Below are 17,100 nucleotides of genomic sequence, written 5' to 3'. Positions count from 1 at the left end.
CAGTTTATGATAACACCTTCTAGTGTGAGGTTTGCATCTTCTGTATGACCCTCAAGCAAAATAATTCAATATGATACAATACATTGTATCCATCAATTGTATGACATTTATATGACTCTAACTAAGCGATAAAACATAATAGTTCAGCTTTTAAAATAGCTGCTTGCTTCATGAGTACATCATAGTCAAGCGATGGTAACAACATACTGATCTTATCAGTATTAGCTTAGTATACAGTATGTATACCAATCTAAACCTATCAAGATATTTTTTTAACTGATATAATAAAGTTTGACAGAGATTTCAAACTAATTGAACGGCTATTCTATAAAACCTCAGAATAGAATATTCAGAATAAATTTCTCATTCTGATTGTAATATACATTATTATGTACTTAAAAGATGATTATTCCATGTAGTAGATCGTAGTTTGTAAAAGTAAGACTCCAGGAAGGTATCAATTATTTAATGTCATGTCATAATGTGTAGAATTATTATTTACAATTTTATCATCATTTAAAATTCCAACAATATCATGATAGACAAAACATTACCTATATCAAATTGTCACAGCATCACCTATATCAAATTGTCACAGCATCACCTATATCAAATTATCACAGCATCACCTATATCAAATTATCACAGCATCACCTATATCAAATTAGTCACAGCATCACCTATATCAAATTATCACAGCATCACCTATATCAAATTATCACAGCATCACCTATATCAAATTATCACAGCATCACCTATATCAAATTATCACAGCATCACCTATATCAAATTGTCACAGCATCACCTATATCAAATTATCACAGCATCACCTATATCAAATTGTCACAGCATCACCTATATCAAATTATCACAGCATCACCTATATCAAATTATCACAGCATCACCTATATCAAATTGTCACAGCATCACCTATATCAAATTGTCACAGCATCACCTATATCAAATTATCACAGCATCACCTATATCAAATTATCACAGTATCACCTATATCAAATTATCACAACATCACCTATATCAAATTGTCACAGCATCACCTATATCAAATTATCACAGCATCACCTATATCAAATTGTCACAGCATCACCTATATCAAATTATCACAGCATCACCTATATCAAATTATCACAGCATCACCTATATCAAATTATCACAGCATCACCTATATCAAATTATCACAGCATCACCTATATCAAATTGTCACAGCATCACCTATATCAAATTATCACAGCATCACCTATATCAAATTGTCACAGCATCACCTATATCAAATTGTCACAGCATCACCTATATCAAATTATCACAGCATCACCTATATCAAATTATCACAGCATCACCTATATCAAATTATCACAGCATCGCCTATAACGAATTGTTAAATCGTCTCCTTTATCAAATTGTCCCAACATCTCCGTTATCAAATTGTCATAGCAAATCCTTTATCAAATTGTCATAGTAACTCCTTTATCAAATTGTCCCAAACATCTCCATTATCAAATTGTCATAGCAACTCGTTTACCAAATTGTCTCAAACATCTCTTTTATCAAATTACCATAGCAACTCCTTTATCAAATTGTTATAGCAACTACTTTATCAAATTGTCACAGCACCAAGTACAATGTCATAATATCCTTTATTATATTAAATTAGATGAATCATATTCCTTATGTTTCATTATTTTACTGTTACATATTAACTAATCCCAGTAATCTGATCGTTAAAACAATCAATTTTATGTTAGACTTTACTTTGAGCGAGGTGGCCTGATACAAATAAAACACTTAGGTATGACATCATATATATATCGAATGACTTCTAATTAACAAATATAATATGCGATGTTTTATGGATGTTTTAAAATGATCCGAATCCCCTTAAACAATTTAGTTCTTTAAGTCTTTCGTTTCTTGAAATCAAAAATTGTTCTCTGATATGAAAATATAGTGAACAAAAACGTAAAACTCAGAAAGTCGAGATGAAGAATACTTTTCTTTCTGTGAAGGGACTCTGACGGGAAATAACTGACACTGAAGCATTTTGGGTAAAAAACTACGTTTTCTGTAATAAATCTTATTTCAAAAGAACGAGGATATATCCGATAGAAAATCAATTCAAGTTGGAACGCATACACCATATATGTTATCGCTGATTTTTTTTTTTTTTTTTTTCCAATGATACGATTGTGGCTTTAAACTGATTGAGCATCCGCATTATTCACATGATCTCGGTCCATCAGACTTTCGTTTATTGCAAAAACTGAAAACACCTATTTCAGGCACCCACTTTCAGTCCGATGATGACGAAATCTTGTGTATAATATTGGTGAAACTCAATCACATAACGATCAAATCTAATCATACATATACATATTAGTCATACAACATAATTATATATACATATATTAGTCATACAACATCATGGTATATCAAATCACATGAAATATCAAATGCTTTCTTTACACAATCGAATTTAAAACTCGAACTCTGATGACTCGAAGACCCTGCTAAGCTGGAGTTAAAATTCAGTCCCGATACTTAAGGGTCATCTATATAGCAGAATAATGTTGAATTTCATACACGAATAAATATCTAAAGATTTGCACAAAAATAGTCATGTAATATATCAAAATGTTTGTTTGGACACGTAATGTCTTAAAATCACAAATAATTTGATGTAGATGCTAACAATTTCTTCTATAGAGTTACTTTATGGTAAGATGTAACATGGAATAATTCTAAGTCACAAAAATAACCAAACCTGAAAAATAGCCCAGCTGTCATGCTCACAAGTGTCTATAATACAGGGCAGTAGCATTTGTTTGACCGGATTTGACTTTATGTAAGACCAAACAGTTAATTTGTTTTGACCTTAAAATGCAAATGGCGCCTGTGAACGATATGACACAAATATGCCATAAAGGGAGGCATTTCAGTCAATAAAAATGATCTTTTATCATACTTTTAAGACATCTGATCATAGTAAGAATGACCATTTTAAACTGGTGAGTTTGGGGCCTTTTTCAGAGATATACATCTTTTATCCCAAACTCTACGGATGAACATTTTTTTCCTAAAAAATGTCTTCCTGTCATGTCTAGAGTTCTATATAGTATCATATAAAAGCATTTTTTACATTTGAAATACCTCCTTATATGCCATAATTGTGTGATATTATTCACAACCGCCATATGCATTTCAAGGTCAAAACAAAATTAGTGTTAATACATATTATAAAGTCAAATTTAGTCAAACCAATGCTCCTATTTTGTGCTTTAGACTTCTGTGAGCAAAACGACATGGCTTTTTCCACAATAAATGCAATACAAATGAGCTAATTATGTCCCATGCATTTTCCTCATGTTTTGCTGAAATTTGCAAACAACTTAACAAATTGAATGTCAACAGCAAGGCCCTGAGTTTGACATAACACATATCAAAAGTTACTTCTGTTAAATTGCAACCTAGTAGGGATTTATAGCCTTGTAAAATATCACTGTTTTGATTTGCATTCGGTCCCGACAGTTAAAATTATGTATAAAAGACATACCTCAAATACTCGAATTTTAAATACCCCTATCTCCATCACCCACACGACCCCATCCTCATTGCCACACCCATCCCCCAACCCCAACCAATCCCCATCCCCCACCCTCATCCCTCACCACTTGACATTGAGATAACGAGGTTTGACTTATACAGCATCTTCTATATCATATGTGATAGCCATGGCGTACCATACCACATCATTATTATAATTTTTATTTACTTCACCATCTGAATGAACTACATACGTATTAGCACTTGATAGCTGTTGTCAGTTCTTTGACCTTAACAGACAAACACATGTAGTAATACAAGCAGATGTTTGGGTTTTTGACCAGTTCATCCGGTTAAATGTGGACAAACGTTATCTCTTTCAGAGTAAATCCGATAAAGGGAAGCCGGATGTCCTTAACACATGGCAAATTCTCGTGTTCCTATCTGAGAAGGTCATCATCAATGATATGCTCTCACATAATGTCATACTTGACATGAAAAAAATCATATTATTCGAAAATAAGTTTGAGTGTTGATTTATTTTGTAAATAGAGTCTGTATGTTGAGACCTCACTGAAATAATATCCGAGTGTTGATCTACTTTGTAATTAGAGTCATTATGTTTATTATCCATACGACCTTTATATAATAATATGATGCATATAAATGCACCTATGCTGTGACCTACGTTTTGAAATATATTTCAATATATATAAAATAGGTCAAAATACTCATTTGCACAAACTTCAAATCCCCTGTTTACAGCACGCTCCTGTTTACAGCACGCCCCTGTTTACACCACGCTCCTGTTTACAGCACGCTCCTGTTTACAGCACGCTCCTGCCTCCATACCATTACTGTTTGTAACTAGGTCAGTGATGTTGATATTTCTTATAGTTTTCATTTTAGATTGGTAGCCATTGCTCTATTTTGTGAGCTTTCACTTAAATTTAAAATGTTTTTAGACCGTTTTAAATAAATCTCTAGTTCTATGCATTTTTTCTGTGAATACATTTTTGTAATGAGTAATATTAGGCTATCTAGGTTGAACTTTGGAAATTTATTAATTTGCTTGCCAAAGATAAATTACTGTCCATCGAGTCTAATACCCAAGTTTTAAGTGATAATAATGATAATTAAATGTTCTATAAAATATGATATATGTTCACAATCCCGTAGTATATGTAAAATTCTTTCAGGATGAGAATTACAGAGTGTACAAAAGTTATTGTTAATTTCAAATTTTGAATATAAAAGTTTTTGTTGGAATGATTCTGCGAATTAATCTATATTGCAGAGTACAGGTATTGAAAGGATATTTGTATATTTCTTTACATTTATCTTCATCAATATTGAATTTTTGATTCCATTTGTTCTGGACGATGGGTTTAGCTTCATTTTTTATTGAAGTAGTATATATTTCCTGAGAGCTCATCTTAAGTTTGAGATTAATGGGTATATGGGAAAGTATAATACTTAATTCTGACTCTCAAGTTTGATGATGTTTTTTTTCTTATGAATTGATAAATGGCGGGTTTTGTTATCTGGTAGTTTAAAAAAAAATAATACGAATGTTATTTTTTTCACAAAATTCATCAAAACTGTATAGAGATATATCTGTTTCTTGATGTGAATAAAATGTAATCCTTTTTTAATCATATAATATGGAAAATTACTTTTTTTATCTATTTTTATTTCACTGTTAAACTGATTTTTGAAGAATGTTTGTTTTGTATATATATATTGCTTGCACTGAGTCTTATATGAGGCTTCTAAAACATATTTCCAAATAACATTTTTACTGATTTTTTTATTCCTCCTTTAAGTATTCAATCCCGGTATCTGCTAGTTTCTGCATATCAAATAATGGTTCTAGAACAATATCCCAATTCCCTACTTTATTATTTATACGATTTTAGATGAAGCATCTGATGAGAGGATTTTTTCTCTGATAATTATACCTTTGGTATTTTTATTGTGTAACTTGTAAATTGTTTATAATTACTGTTTACTATTTGAAAATTTTAACATACTTGAATCCTTGACCATTGTTAGGCGATTAATATGCTGGATATGTTTCCAGCGTGGAATCATATATTGGCCTTTTTAAACATTACCATTTTAATATGCATAAATCAGCGCAGTAAGTATAGACGATGGTTCCTTATCAGTCGCGTCAGTACTGTCTGAATATTCAGTGAAGATCGTAACCATGAAGGCACTGCTTGTCTCGTTCCTGCTTTGTGTTATTGGGGCTAGCTGTGAATCTCCCTATAACGATATACTTGTGAAGTTGGGGAGGAGAGAAAATGTCCTCGATAGTGAACTCAGTGCCTTAGCGCACGCGGACCCTAATGACCTTCCCATGGCCGTGAGGAAGCTGGTCCGTACTATACCTCACGGGTAGGCGGTCATATCATTTACTTCTATCTTTTTTAAATTATTGTTTGATTCTAGATAGTGATGCTTTGAAATATTTTCAAACAATCGTGGACATATACATTGTATTACTAGATATGTATACTATTTTGATGTGTGTTATGTAATTGCATTTAATGACGTCAGCAATACGATCGCTAATGCCGCCTGCACTGCAGGTAGGACATAAGAATTTTACCTGCTGCATACTGCCCCCATTACATGATCTAAGAGGCGGCTAATTTTGGGATCTCATCTTTTCTCTTCTTTCTGAACAACTCTCTTTTTTCTAATGTCTCCCTTGACAATGCCTCACTTTTGGCCTTCAGCGTTCGCGCCTGTGAGGAAGGCTTTGGGTTTTGTCCCCTGGCCGGACATAACAGAGTCTTCAAAAATGGTAGTTGCTACTCCTGCTTTAATTAGCGCTCAGCATTTTAGGAGTCGAGCGACTGGTTTGCCCGTTATTAGAATAATGTGAACGGGTGGTGTGTCCTGCTGAGTGTCTACGGTAATATGCTTCAGTGAAGTAGCACTGTAAATCGGCAAAAGTTCCGGACTATCACAAGGAGACTTTCCACAAATATACGGCAGCCTCCCAAAACACACATACGCACTCGCCACATTCACAACACGCATGCATTTCACGAGCACGGGAGGCCGTCCTTAAATGACCTGAGCTGTTGACAAGAGGTTAAACAAATAAAACTAAACCAAAAGTTTATGCCGCACACAACCAGCATAGTGACGTCACAGCAATAGAAAACATCTTGTCAAAGAGTAATACTAGCTGATGAGATTTTATATAATTGTATATTTTTCGTGATGCTATATACAGCTTAACAAAGAAGTTGTTTCTGTTATCAATAGATCAATCAGCTATATTGTCCTCTATGTAATTCATTTTTCTGTTTATTTAGACAACATGTTTGCTGTCGCAATAAACCAGTGATCATCGAGGTCAAGTCGAGGAGGGTACAGCGTGTGCGTGCTGTGGTAGATACAGTGGCCACCACCCACCATTGTGGATTCCTTAGTGCAGGACACTGCACTTCTACTGATGAAGTTTACAAGTACATTACAATGCTGATAATTAACTATTGTTTATTTGTATTATTGTTGTATCTATGCTTCATATTCCGTTACAATATACACTACATAGTGCTTAAAAATAGAATTATAAGATTATACAAATGATACCAAAGTGAAGAACATCATCCGACTTGAATCTAATACTAGATACAATATCATATCTATACAGAAGCTTCGCCATCCTAAGGCGCATCAGTGAAGCTTGGTGTCAGAAGTGAAAAATGAAAGCTAGAAAAAGCAAACTGTTTATTGGATAACTTAGTTTAGATATTAAATTTTACGTCATATCAGACAGACAGTGTAATATATCTAATGTAAGACAGACAGTGTGATATATCTAATGTAAGACAGACAGTGTGATATAGCATATGTAAGACAGACAGTGTAATATATCTGATATAAGACAGACAGTGAAATATATCTTATTTAAGATAGACAGGGTAATATATCTAATGTAAGACAGACAGTGCAATGTATCTCATATAAGACAGACAGGGTAATATATCTTATGTAAGACAGACAGTGTAATATATCTTATGTAAGACAGACAGGGTAATATATCTTATGTAAGACAGACAGTGTAATATATCTTATATAAGACAGACAGTGTAATATATCTTATGTAAGACAGACAGTGTATTATATCTTATATAAGACAGACAGTGTAATATATCTTATGTAAGACAGACAGTGTAATATATCTTATATAAGACAGACAGTGTAATATATCTTATATAAGACAGACAGGGTAATATATCTTATATAAGACAGACAGTGTAATATATCTTATATAAGACAGACAGTGTAATATATCTTATGTAAGACAGACAGTGTAATATATCTTATATAAGACAGACAGTGTAATATATCTTATATAAGACAGACAGTGTAATATATCTTATATAAGACAGACAGTGTAGTATATATTATGTAAGACAGACAGTGTAGTATATATTATGTAAGACAGACAGTGTAATATATCTTATGTAAGACAGACAGTGTAATATATCTTATGTAAGACAGACAGTGCAATATATCTCATATAAGACAGACAGGGTAATATATCTTATATAAGACAGACAGTGTAATATATCTTATGTAAGACAGACAGTGTAATATATCTTATGTAAGACAGACAGTGCAATGTATCTCATATAAGACAGACAGTGTAATATATCTTATATAAGACAGACAGTGTGATATATCTGATGTAAGACAGACAGTGTGATATATCTTATGTAAGACAGACAGTGTGATATACTTTGTTTTTTTTAGTATCTGATGTAAGACAGACAGTGTTATCTATATTATATAAGACAGACAGTGTAATATATCTTATGTAAGACAGACAGTGTAATATATCTTATATAAGACAGTGTGATATATTTTATGTAAGACGGATAGTATACTTATTTTTAACATGGGTTTGTTCTGTGGATAGGGATATCTCAACCCGAGTGTAACAGTTTGACCAGTCCAACGAAACTCTTACACGAGGGTTGAGACATCCTTGTTCGCGGAACAGGCCCATGTTTGATCATTTTTCTCACATACTTACAAGCAAATGTAAGCTTTTATGAAATTTTTTCATCGCGTCATCTGCAATGTTCCTTGGAATGTGCGTCAAAATTAATGACGTCATCTTTTACGACATGGTTATTCAACGTAAAATGATGACGTTACATTACTTTGCTATTTGTTTTACTAATTTGTTGTATACTTTACAATACTTTGCTACATGCTGTATTTGTTTTACTAATTTGTTAATACAGTACATTACCTTGGTATTTGCCTTTAATCCCATCAATAAAATGTTTACTTAAGCAATAATGTGGTAAAACATAGACAAGAAATGCAATATTTACAGTAGAGGAGAGGCCCAACTGGTTATAATGATTTCTCTGATTACAGACAGCAGACATTCTACGTGACGGAATACTACACACACGTGAAGACCGGAGATTGTCCTGATCGGCATATCGTCTGCTGTAATATGTACATCATGGTGGCCGAATCCTGTGTTCGTAAGTATCACGAACTCTATACTGGTAATACATAGTGTAATCATGGTGGCCGAATCCTGTGTTCGTAAGTATCACGAACTCTATACTGGTAATACATAGTGTAATCATGGTGGCCGAATCCTGTGTTCGTAAGTATCACGAACTCTATACTGGTAATACATAGTGTAATCATGGTGGCCGAATCCTGTGTTCGTAAGTATCGGGAACTCTATACTGGTGACATATAGTGTAATCATGGTGGCCGAATCCTGTGTTCGTAAGTATCACGAACTCTATACTGGTAATACATAGTGTAATCATGGTGGCCGAATCCTGTGTTCGTAAGTATCACGAACTCTATACTGGTAATACATAGTGTAATCATGGTGGCCGAATCCTGTGTTCGTAAGTATCGGGAACTCTATTCTGGTAATACATAGTGTAAAATATCACATGACTCAGTAAAATGAAGATTTCTGTCTATAAAGACCAATCATTGTTCCAGTCCGTGACATTTATTTGAAGGAACTATCTTCAACATTCGATTCCACATTAGAGTGTTTGACAGTGGATGAAATTTATTTGATTTCTTTTTATTTCTTATCACAAAAGCATGTCCTTAACGAGGATAAGTTGTGATGAAAACTTTTCTTTGCGGTTTCAGATCTGGATGACCTCCATGAACTTACCACGCAACTTATAGGCTAATTGTATACATGTTCTAAGAAAACGGAAATAAAGATTACACTATAAACTTGTTGGTAGTTAATTATCTATCACCAGCAGTACTATAAACCAGCTTAACCCATACTGAAGCTTACCAGAAATATATCATTCATCGAATCGTATTCTGAGAGGCTAAATATTGATTTGATACATTAATCATAAAACCATTAAAAAAATTTCTTTATAGCGACATAAAAATGGTTTAAAGTACCACATGATGAAACCTAGTGAGGAAGACATCGTCACAATGATTCTGTGTTTACAATATCATTTAAGATGGTTTTGTTTACAATATCATTTTAGATGGTTTTGTTTACAATATCATTTAAGATGGTTTTGTTTACAATATCATTTAAGATGATTTTGTTTACAATATCATTTTAGATGATTTTGTTTACAATATCATTTTAGATGGTTTTGTTTACAATATCATTTAAGATGGTTTTGTTTACAATATCATTTAAGATGGTTTTGTTTACAATATCATTTTAGATGGTTTTGTTTACAATATCATTTAAGATGGTTTTGTTTACAATATCATTTAAGATGGTTTTGTTTACAATATCATTTTAGATGGTTTTGTTTACAATATTATTTTAGATGGTTTTGTTTACAATATCATTTTAGATGGTTTTGTTTACAATATCATTTTAGATGGTTTTTTTGTTTACAATATCATTTTAGATGGTTTTGTTTACAATATCATTTTAGATGGTTTTGTTTACATTATCATTTTATATGGTTTTGTTTACAATATCATTTTAGATGGTTTTGTTTACAATATCATTTTAGATGGTTTTGTTTACAGTAGCATTTTAGATGGTTTTGCTTACAATATCATTTTATATGGTTTTGTTTACAATATCATTTTATATGGTTTTGTTTACAATAACATTTTAGATGGTTTTGTTTACAATAACATTTTAGATGGTTTTGTTTACAGTAGCATTTTAGATGGTTTTTAATTAGAGATCACATGTGACAATCGATACAGAAGTTAAGACGAGGACAGATATAAACAAACCATATATTTGTATGAGGCACATTGAAAAAGGAGAACAAGGTTTCACCAGTTTTACTGTATGCATGCGAATTTTTAAATGATTTGTTTTCTCCAATTAGAGATAGAACGTGAGGTAGCATTGGTAATAACACCCGTCTGTCGATAATTCGGTAAGTAAAATGACAAAAGTAAATTCAGTGTTGTTTATAACAAATAATCATCATTATTACTCACTTTAACCTTCCAAAAGTCGCTCATACAAGCTATGGTTAAGAACAAGCAAACGAGCCTCCACTGTTCTTTTATGCCTATTAACATGGAATAAACAGGGTGAACCAATCAGATGTCCACTTTAGCAAACAATTGTAAGAATATACCTAACATGTGATTCCGACTATCAAATTACATCTTAATTTTAAACTTCTCTTAATTATCTTATTTTAAGCATATCAGCAGGGACATCATACAGAAAAGTCCCACGCAACTGTTTATGTTTCCCAGTTGATTTCTGTGAGAGATAGCACAGGATTATGAGAAGTTGATGACGGTAACGGTGGAAATTTATGGTCGATATTCTGATTTCATTGGACCGTTTTCCATTCTCTGTGTGATGTTAGGTTCAGTTGTTACCACAATAATTCGCATTAAAACCCGATATATAACCTTGATTGTACCTACATTTGTATTGCGGGTGTCGCCGTGACCTACATTTGTATGGCGGGTGTCGTCGATGAAGCAGAAGACGTTTACTCCCCGAAAAAAACTCGTATTATTCTTCTTGCATTTTGTCAATGGTCTTCATCTTTTGTTTGCAGTATCCCTCGTTGTATCGATTCAGAGTTAGAATTACGGGTTCGTTTACATGGTGGCATGCTCTCTTTATTTTAGGTAATGAAAGAAAACAAAAAAATTCACATGAATTTGAATAGTTTGCTATATGGTAGTGATTTATATGCTAATATAATAAATTGACCATCACCACGTTTGATTTTCCGACCCTTTGTACTACCATTGCCCATTCTTAACTGAAGGTTATCTTGTAATTAGAGCTTTAAAAAGACGAAAGGTGTTATAAGTACGCAGTTGTAAACTATACGTGAGTATATTTCGTAAAACGATTATAGCTCAACGAAAATATACCGAAGATGAAAGCATGAGACTAATACTCTTGACCTAGATTTGTATGGCGGATGTCGTTGTTACCTAGATTTATATGGTGAGTGTCGTCATGACCTAGATTTCTATAGCGGGTGTTGTCGGTGAAGGAGAAGACGCCTACTCTTACAGAGCACCTGATTATATTCTTTAGGCATCTTCATGAAAATTTGTAATTTTGTTTATACTTCTTTGCCTCGTTTAATCCATTTAGGGTTTATATTAAGGTTGGTTATTATGTCGGTATTCTTTGTTGTTTATATTATGGTTTGTTTGTAATATCGGTATTCTTTGTTGTTTATATAATGGTTTGGTTGTTATATCGGTATTCCTTGTTGTTTATATTATAGTTTGGTTGTTATGTCGGTATTCTTTGTTGTTTATATTATAGTTTTTGGTTGTTATATCGGTATACTTTGTTGTTTATATTATGGTTTGGTTGTAATATCGGTATTCCTTGTTGTTTATATTATAGTTTGGTTGTTATGTCGGTATTCTTTGTTGTTTATATTATAGTTTTTGGTTGTTATATCGGTATACTTTGTTGTTTATATTATGGTTTGGTTGTAATATCGGTATTCTTTGTTGTTTATATTATAGTTTTGGGTTGTTATATCGGTATACTTTGTTGTTTATATTATGGTTTGGTTGTTATATCGGTATTCCTTGTTGTTTATATTATAGTTTTTGGTTGTTATATCGGTATACTTTGTTGTTTATATTATAGTTTTTGGTTGTTATATCGGTATACTTTGTTGTTTATATTATGGTTTGGTTGTAATATCGGTATTCTTTGTTGTTTATATAATGGTTTGGTTGTTATATCGGTATTCTTTGTTTATATCATGGTTTGGTTGTGATGTCGGTATTCCTTGTTGTTTATATTATAGTTTGGTTGTTATGTCGGTATTCTTTGTTGTTTATATTACAGTTTGGTTGTTATATCGGTATTCTTTGTTGTTTATATTATAGTTTTTGGTTGTTATATCGGTATACTTTGTTGTTTATATTATAGTTTGGTTGTGATGTCGGTATTCCTTGTTGTTTATATTATAGTTTGGTTGTTATGTCGGTATTCTTTGTTGTTTATATTACAGTTTGGTTGTTATGTCGGTATTCTTTGTTGTTTATATTATGGTTTGGTTGTTATATCGGTATTCTTTGATGTTTATATTATGGTTTGGTTATTATGTCGGTATTCTTTGTTGTTTATATTATAGTTTGGTTGTTATGTCGGTATTCTTTGTTGTTTATATTATAGTTTGGTTGTTATGTCGGTATTCTTTGTTGTTTATATTATAGTTTGGTTATGATGTCGGTATTCTTTGTTGTTTATATAATGGTTTGGTTGTAATATCGGTATTCCTTGTTTTTATATTATGGTTGGTTATGATGTCGGTATTCTTTGTTGTTTATATTAAGGTTGGTTATTATGTCAGTATTTTTTGTTGTTTATATTATAGTTTGGTTGTTATGTCGGTATTCTTTGTTGTTTATATTATGGTTTGGTTGTAATATCGGTATTCTTTGTTGTTTATATTATGGTTTGGTTATTATGTCGGTATTCTTTGTTGTTTATATCATGGTTTGGTTGTTATATCGGTATTCTTTGTTGCTTATATTATAGTTTTTGGTTGTTATATCGGTATTCTTTGTTGTTTATATTATGGTTTGGTTGTTATATCGGTATACTTTGTTGTTTATATTATGGTTTGGTTGTTATATCGGTATTCTTTGTTGTTTATATTATAGTTTGGTTGTGATGTCGGTATTCCTTGTTGTTTATATTATAGTTTGGTTGTTATGTCGGTATTCTTTGTTGTTTATATTACAGTTTGGTTGTTATGTCGGTATTCCTTGTTGTTTATATTATGGTTTGGTTGTTATATCGGTATTCTTTGATGTTTATATTATGGTTTGGTTGTTATGTCGGTATTCTTTGTTGTTTATATTATGGTTTGGTTGTTATATCGGTATTCTTTGATGTTTATATTATGGTTTGGTTATTATGTCGGTATTCTTTGTTGTTTATATTATAGTTTGGTTGTTATGTCGGTATTCTTTGTTGTTTACATTATAGTTTGGTTGTTATGTCGGTATTCTTTGTTGTTTATATTATAGTTTGGTTATGATGTCGGTATTCTTTGTTGTTTATATAATGGTTTGGTTGTAATATCGGTATTCCTTGTTGTTTATATTATGGTTGGTTATGATGTCGGTATTCTTTGTTGTTTATATTAAGGTTGGTTGCTATGTCGGTATTCTTTGTTGTTTATATTATGGTTTGGTTGTAATATCGGTATTCTTTGTTGTTTATATTATGGTTTGGTTATTATGTCGGTATTCTTTGTTGTTTATATCATGGTTTGGTTGTTATATCGGTATTCTTTGTTGTTTATATTATAGTTTTTGGTTGTTATATCGGTATTCTTTGTTGTTTATATTATGGTTTGGTTGTTATATCGGTATTCCTTGTTGTTTATATTATGGTTTGGTAATTATGTCGGTATTTTTTGTTGTTTATATTATAGTTTGGTTGTTATGTCGGTATTTTTTGTTGTTTATATCATGGTTTGGTTGTTATATCGGTATTCTTTGTTGTTTATATTATAGTTTTTGGTTGTTATATCGGTATTCTTTGTTGTTTATATTATAGTTTTTGGTTGTTATATCGGTATACTTTGTTGTTTATATTATAGTTTGGTTGTTATATCGGTATTCTTTGATGTTTATATTATGGTTTGGTTGTTATGTCGGTATTCTTTGTTGTTTATATTATGGTTTGGTTGTTATGTCGGTATTCCTTGTTGTTTATATTATAGTTTGGTTGTTATGTCGGTATTCTTTGTTGTTTATATTATAGTTTGGTTATTATGTCGGTATTCTTTGTTGTTTATATTATGGTTTGGTTGTTATATCGGTATTCTTTGTTGTTTATATTATGGTTTGGTTATGATGTCGGTATTCTTTGTTGTTTATATAATGGTTTGGTTGTAATATCGGTATTCCTTGTTGTTTATATTATGGTTGGTTATGATGTCGGTATTCTTTGTTGTTTATATTAAGGTTGGTTGCTATGTCGGTATTCTTTGTTGTTTATATTATGGTTTGGTTGTAATATCGGTATTCTTTGTTGTTTATATTATGGTTTGGTTATTATGTCGGTATTCTTTGTTGTTTATATCATGGTTTGGTTGTTATATCGGTATTCTTTGTTGTTTATATTATAGTTTTTGGTTGTTATATCGGTATTCTTTGTTGTTTATATTATGGTTTGGTTGTTATATCGGTACACTTTGATGTTTATATTATGGTTTGGTTATTATGTCGGTATTCTTTGTTGTTTATATTATAGTTTGGTTGTTATGTCGGTATTCTTTGTTGTTTATATTATAGTTTGGTTGTTATGTCGGTATTCTTTGTTGTTTCTATTATAGTTTGGTTGTTATGTCGGTATTCTTTGTTGTTTATATTATAGTTTGGTAATTATATCGGTATTCTTTGTTGTTTATATTATGGTTTGGTTGTTTTGTCGGTATTCTTTGTTGTTTATATAATGGTTTGGTTATTATGTCGGTATTCTTTGTTGTTTATATTATAGTTTTTGGTTGTTATATCGGTATTCTTTGTTGTTTATATTATAGTTTTTGGTTGTTATATCGGTATTCTTTGTTGTTTATATTATAGTTTTTGGTTGTTATATCGGTATACTTTGTTGTTTATATTATAGTTTGGTTGTTATATCGGTATTCTTTGTTGTTTATATTATAGTTTGGTTGTTATGTCGGTATTCTTTGTTGTTTATATTATAGTTGGTTATGATGTCGGTATTCTTTGTTGTTTATATTATGGTTTGGTTATTATGTCGGTATTCTTTGTTGTTTATATCATGGTTTGGTTGTTATGTCGGTATTCTTTGTTGTTTATATTATAGTTTGGTTATGATGTCGGTATTCTTTGTTGTTTATATAATGGTTCTGTTGTAATATCGGTATTCCTTGTTGTTTATATTATGGTTGGTTATGATGTCGGTATTCTTTGTTGTTTATATTATGGTTTGGTTGTTATATCGGTATTCCTTGTTGTTTATATTATGGTTTGGTAATTATGTCGGTATTTTTTGTTGTTTATATTATAGTTTGGTTGTTATGTCGGTATTTTTTGTTGTTTATATCATGGTTTGGTTGTTATATCGGTATTCTTTGTTGTTTATATTATAGTTTTTGGTTGTTATATCGGTATTCTTTGTTGTTTATATTATAGTTTTTGGTTGTTATATCGGTATACTTTGTTGTTTATATTATAGTTTGGTTGTTATATCGGTATTCTTTGTTTATATTATGGTTTGGTTGTAATATCGGTATTCTTTGTTGTTTATATTATAGTTTGGTTGTGATGTCGGTATTCCTTGTTGTTTATATTATAGTTTGGTTGTTATGTCGGTATTCTTTGTTGTTTATATTATAGTTTGGTTATTATGTCGGTATTCTTTGTTGTTTATATTATGGTTTGGTTGTTATATCGGTATTCTTTGTTGTTTATATTATGGTTTGGTTATGATGTCGGTATTCTTTGTTGTTTATATAATGGTTTGGTTGTAATATCGGTATTCCTTGTTGTTTATATTATGGTTGGTTATGGTGTCGGTATTCTTTGTTGTTTATATTATCGTTTGGTAATTATGTCGGTATTTTTTGTTGTTTATATTATAGTTTGGTTGTTATGTCGGTATTCTTTGTTGTTTATATTATGGTTTGGTTATTATGTCGGTATTCTTTGTTGCTCGTTTTTCGCACACGTGCATTATTACGCACTTCATGTTGCATATTGTACTGTATGGTGGAACTTGATCTAAGGCAATTCCAATTACTTGAGCCAATATGTGTTAGCATAAACTTTGCCTTCTGTAAGCAATAAATGTCGAGTGAAGGAATTGGTCAAATGTGTATATTTTATTTTGTTCGATAACATAGTTTCGATATTTAAAACTCTGCTTTGTTGCCTTAGGTATTTTGATCGGACTGTGTCTGTAGGTAACATTGATCTGATTGTATTGAATAATACAATCGGATTTGAAAACATAAAAATAGACTACACTGATGTTATAATCAAACTGTATTTCACCCCATGTTCGGGTTTAACCAATTACGA

At 31.4% G+C, this 17,100-nt stretch overlaps 1 protein-coding gene across 2 annotated transcripts; it reads left to right on the top strand.

Annotated features, from left to right (window-relative positions):
• The first annotated feature begins 5,724 nt into the window (after positions 1-5,724).
• Positions 5,725-9,819, top strand: LOC117325093. 2 transcript variants are annotated; one of them, XM_033881028.1, is made up of 4 exons: positions 5,725-5,958; positions 6,891-7,043; positions 8,974-9,086; positions 9,730-9,819. In XM_033881028.1, the coding sequence occupies exons 1-4, from the start codon at positions 5,768-5,770 to the stop codon at positions 9,771-9,773; spliced, it is 501 nt and encodes a 166-aa protein (XP_033736919.1). In that variant the 5' UTR covers positions 5,725-5,767; the 3' UTR covers positions 9,774-9,819. The 2 variants fall into 2 exon arrangements, 1 of the variants encoding a protein (XP_033736919.1); XR_004532132.1 differs by lacking the exons at positions 5,725-5,958; positions 6,891-7,043; positions 8,974-9,086 and adding an exon at positions 9,349-9,470 and having other exon boundaries at positions 9,730-9,762.
• Positions 9,820-17,100: the final 7,281 nt, after the last annotated feature.

Source organism: Pecten maximus, chromosome 4 (assembly GCF_902652985.1).
Source record: "Pecten maximus chromosome 4, xPecMax1.1, whole genome shotgun sequence".
NCBI classification, from domain to species: Eukaryota; Metazoa; Mollusca; class Bivalvia; order Pectinida; family Pectinidae; genus Pecten; species Pecten maximus.
Note: the sequence above shows the minus strand (reverse complement) of the source record. Positions and strands in the feature narration are given on the sequence as shown.